Source organism: Aspergillus foveolatus (genome assembly GCF_047715535.1).
Source record: "Aspergillus foveolatus strain CBS 279.81 unplaced genomic scaffold BDW70scaffold_297, whole genome shotgun sequence".
In the NCBI taxonomy this organism is placed as follows: Eukaryota; Fungi; Ascomycota; class Eurotiomycetes; order Eurotiales; family Aspergillaceae; genus Aspergillus; species Aspergillus foveolatus.
In genome coordinates, this window is record NW_027396361.1 from 1 (window position 1) to 4,457 (window position 4,457).

Here is a 4,457-nt window from a genome sequence, read left to right on the forward strand (position 1 = left end):
TGAGGCTGTACGATTTGTCTTATGAATCCCCCATATACTAAGGCGGGTCTTAATCGTACGCTCACTAACCTGAATGTCATATCGATTCCCTAGTAGCATAGCAATAGTAGGAGGAGATTTGCCTGATTTATATAAGGTAGAGATTTCATCCTTGTATGGTTCAAGATTTATTGACGGCCGAGGCATTCTGAAAGCTTTGTACAAAGGTAAGAAGTTAAATGAAATAAGAAATACAAGGAGAAATCTCCAGCCCTTCTTAAAGCAAGCGGTTGGAAAAGCGGTGTACAAACTCGTTACGTGTTAAATACGTTTTTGCCCTTTTGTTCGAACAGTATGCCGTAGATCTTGGTTATGTGACCATCGTCTGCGACAAACGGGTATATTAGACATCTGATGCCCTATCTATGATCTATATAGGCAATCTATGGCTTCTCGAGACTCTAAAAGAGATCCTCATTGAATAGGAAATATAACAAATTATTCGGGCAGATACAACCAGGTTAAGCACTCGGCCGAGGTGCTTGATGTGATTAGTAAGGTAGAGCTCCGGCTGTCCGTATGTACGGGTCACGCGCAGCTATGTGAGCGTCATCCTGAAGTGAGAGCCTGCCTCAGGCCAGAGATACGAGCCGAGAACCCAATGATTTCCAATCAATTAGACATAAATGGATTCGATGAACTCCGTAGAAGCTGGCTCATTGTATCTCGATCCACAACTGTGCTCAATCCATATTTGTTTAGTCCTTAAGACATAGGCCATAGACCTCTCTTCGAACATTGAACTATATACGTTCCTGTGCAAGATTGAACCATGGCCACTGAAAATAACCTACCTCCCCTCACTCACGTCCTCGAGACATGCCTCTATGTGCGCGACATCCAGGCATCGAAGAAATTCTATGAGGATGTGCTGAACATTAAACCGTTCATGCAATCGGTACGCCCCCTTTCACGCCAACAATGTTGGGCAACTGTTTAGGTGAGGCTGAAACCTTCCCCAGCACCGCAGTGCCTGCTTTTCCTTAGGCAATACAACTCTCCTCCTCTTCCAACTGGGCCAAACAGACGCAGATATCACTACTCCCAGCGGCGTCATTCCTCGCCATGGACCCAGCGCGCAGATCGTCGCGAAGCTCAACGCAGCCAAAGCGAGCGATGGCGACAGTGAGAACCTGAAGCAGCACTTCTGTGTCGCTGTCCAGAGTACCGAAGATGTGGCGCAGTGGGAAGCATACCTCCAGAAAAAGGGGGTTCCGATTATTAGCTGCATGAACTGGGAACGCGGTGGAAAGAGCGTTTATTTTGCGGATCTCGATGGGCACCTTGCCGAGATTGCGTCGAGGGGAATCTGGCCGCATTATTAGCTTCTATAAACTTGTCTAAAGCCTGAACCCTTCCTTGTACTCTGTATGGTTTTTGCTCGTATGGAGGAAAGTCGATTTCAATTGTTTGCGGTAGACTGATCATGTTATGACTCGCGTGGTCTTCTTCAGCGCCTACGCCCTACGGCTGTTGAAGAGTTGTCAGCGGCCGAACAGGATGACGCGAGATCACTAGCAGGTAATCCGGACCAGCGGAGATAAAGAACCATACATTGCAGAATTTAAGAGTAATAAAAAGATCTGAATGACTTTGAAGATTGGAAATTCGAGCTGGCAATTATCAAGGGCTTTGTGCCTATGTATTGAGTTGTGCTCAATTTCCTTATTTCAAATTATTGCTATTTCAAGCTTAATGCAGCATAAAGGCTTCGTAGAGTATCCACAGGGAAGCATGCGCGCCAGGCGGCAGATAAAGTAATTCACCACACGAGGCGAAGAAATGGATCTAGAGCCCATTGAATTTATATACCAGGCGGGCCACTTCATACCCATCCTCCTGCACGACCGCAACCCGGCGAACGAGACATTTCTCAGCGTTAATGGCTTCAATGCTCCAAATCTGCAGAGAGACTATCGTTAGTACCCCGTCGAGGCTGCCATTTGAATTTCAATGCCCATACCTGCTCCGCCGTCCACCCGGACTTTTCATTGCGTCCAAAGTCTTGGATAAACAGATCTGTAAGGTCATCGGTATCCGTGGGACCCACTGCTCCACGCAAGAATTTCTGAACCTCTTCCTTGGTCGCGTCATTGGAAGGCTTCGACTGTAGATCCAGATCTGGTCTCACAGAACCGTCCTCGCGAACACCAGCGATCAGCCGGCTGCGCGAGAGAACGTCGCCGTAGATGTGGTTGCTGCGTTCTCTCTCGACCCAGTCCGTGATGCGCTCTTCAGTCGAAGCTCCAATTCCGCCGGTCAGCGTTTGGCGCATCGTAAGATGTACGGTGGGTTCGCCCGAAGATGGAGATGGCTCGACGCCCGAGGTAAATTGCAATGTTATGCTTGCAGCGCTGATCCCTTTGCGTGTGAGCCAGCCCACGCCTTGCTAGAAGACCATGTCAGTCGAAGTTCTGATGCTCCCTGGTCGCTCCTACCAGCCTGAGGATGCCGTCCATGCTATCAGAAACGGACTTGTCCTACTTAGCGTCAGCATTCTGCAATGTGCCAGTTGGGAAGCCAGGAGCAAGTATACCAATGTCCACGACCCTTTAAGGGTTTTCACTGTGATATCTTCAGGGGCCGCCATCTTGCTCAGGTATCGCTAAATCACCGACAAGTGGAATAAGGAGCTTTCTGTACTGGCTCAGACGTATTTTCTCAATCCCCAAAATGCTGTATTGTCTTGGTGTCTTATACTCCGTCCCTGGCTAGCTGACTACTGTTTTAGGAAAGTGCCTGAATCACATGCGGGAAACCCACGTGGCCGGGGAATTTGCATGTGATGCCGGGACAAAAGTCCTGCCCCTGGCCTTGCCCCTGCCCTCTCCGTCCACAATCAGGGGTTAAATAAACAACCGGGAATGCCATATGTTATACATTATCAAAAGTATTTTTTCCTCTCTACTGCTATGATACTTCTGATGCGGTTGAGCTGTTCGATACAGAATAAACGCACGAACCATGACGAATCTTAGACACGAACCGACCCTTCGGGGCTATTGACGAAAAAGGTAGTCTGGACGGCTTAAACTGGGGCAAGCGACGTCGTATCTCTCGGAGGAGATCCCCCAAAGGGGCAGCAGACGTTCACATCATGGCCCAGCGACTTCTTGGCCAGAGGGCGACGTCGAGCATCCCCCTCGATCCACAGTCTTCGAAACAAGCGGCGGTGACGTGAGATGAGTATTAAGATGAATATTAATCTATTTCTCCATCATCACCGGCGGGTCCAACGGGCGGGAGGATCAGAAGCCAGTCTTTAACTGCTGCGACGTCGACTGCTCGCCAGGCGAACACAGTTTCAATATTAATACTCAATATTGATGTTTCAGCATGAAGCAAGTAGAAGTTACAGCTGTATTGCAACTGAGGGGGAAGTAGTTCTTTTTGGACCTGGGATACAATGTCTCCTTCCCTCCTTAGTGCCGCGGCCATGAAAGTGCAGTTCATGTTATGTGCTACGAACAGCACCCGTGGCAAAATGGAGGTCTGTAGAGGGGAAATGGATTCTGGATGTTTAGTGTGGATGTTGTCCTCACGAGAAAAATAGGCTCTACTCCAGAGTATGTTATGAGTGTCAAGAGCCAGACACCGACTTGCTCTAGGGCCCAAATTCATCCACCAACAGTTTGACCAGTTAAATCTGCTGAATCGATAGTTTCGGAAAAATAAGCCTTTCTTGCGATATTAACCTCCAATTTGTAAATCTCCTAATTTCTATTAATGTTAACCTATGCTATTATCGGTTTATTTTTAACAAAGATGTATTAACGCCAAAGTTGACATAATCGACATATATTCTAAAAAAACCTTAAGTCAATAATCGAGTATTGGACTACATTGCTCGTAAAATAGTATACCTCTTATAATAACCACTTTCTGCATCTCCTCTTGCTACCAAGCTAATAAGAAGTAATGAAAATATACATTTCATTGCACCATAAAGAAACTTACTTTTATCTCAAATTATTGTTAAGATGTACTTTTTCAAGGTAGAAGCAGAGCATGTCTGGACGACCTGAGCCGGTATATGTAGACTTCTTCAGAGCCCAAGAATGGGCCTGAATCTCGGGCCCACGGCCCAACCCACTGTGGGCTGATGGCCCAGATTTCAGGCCCAAGCCCAACCATCAGGCCCACGATGGGCCCCCAATGGGCCCCCTCAAAAGCCCATTTTTGCATAAAATCTTGGTCTTGGCATTCATAAAACTGCTAAATAATCAAGATAAAATACCAATCTTTACACCCGTTCCAGTTTGTTAACTCAGCTTCTTTGTAACCTCGCCTTAAACAGTAAGGAACTGTAGGAAATATCCTTGAAACTAAAGAGAACAAAGTTTAATCTTGATTATTAACTTCTAAAATTCTTATATTCTGACTGTTAAAGTGGTATATGGGTGGTTTATGGATACAGT

The 4,457-nt window shown here is 46.6% G+C and overlaps 2 protein-coding genes across 2 annotated transcripts; one reads left to right on the top strand and one right to left on the bottom strand.

Moving 5' to 3' along the window:
• Window positions 1–703: 703 nt before the first annotated feature.
• BDW70DRAFT_146215 (VOC family protein) lies at window positions 704–1,366 on the top strand (the record flags this gene model as incomplete). Its single annotated transcript, XM_073738554.1, has 2 exons — window positions 704–937; window positions 1,002–1,366. Exons 1-2 carry the CDS (start codon window positions 812–814, stop codon window positions 1,362–1,364), a joined length of 489 nt encoding a protein of 162 aa, XP_073590431.1. The 5' UTR covers window positions 704–811.
• A 461-nt stretch (window positions 1,367–1,827) lies between these two features.
• On the bottom strand, window positions 1,828–2,692 carry BDW70DRAFT_168643 (uncharacterized protein; the record flags this gene model as incomplete). Its single annotated transcript, XM_073742511.1, has 4 exons — window positions 2,576–2,692; window positions 2,478–2,519; window positions 2,003–2,428; window positions 1,828–1,941 (listed from the first exon to the last, which is right to left on the bottom strand). The coding sequence occupies exons 1-4, from the start codon at window positions 2,627–2,629 to the stop codon at window positions 1,828–1,830; spliced, it is 636 nt and encodes a 211-aa protein (XP_073590432.1). The 5' UTR covers window positions 2,630–2,692.
• Window positions 2,693–4,457: the final 1,765 nt, after the last annotated feature.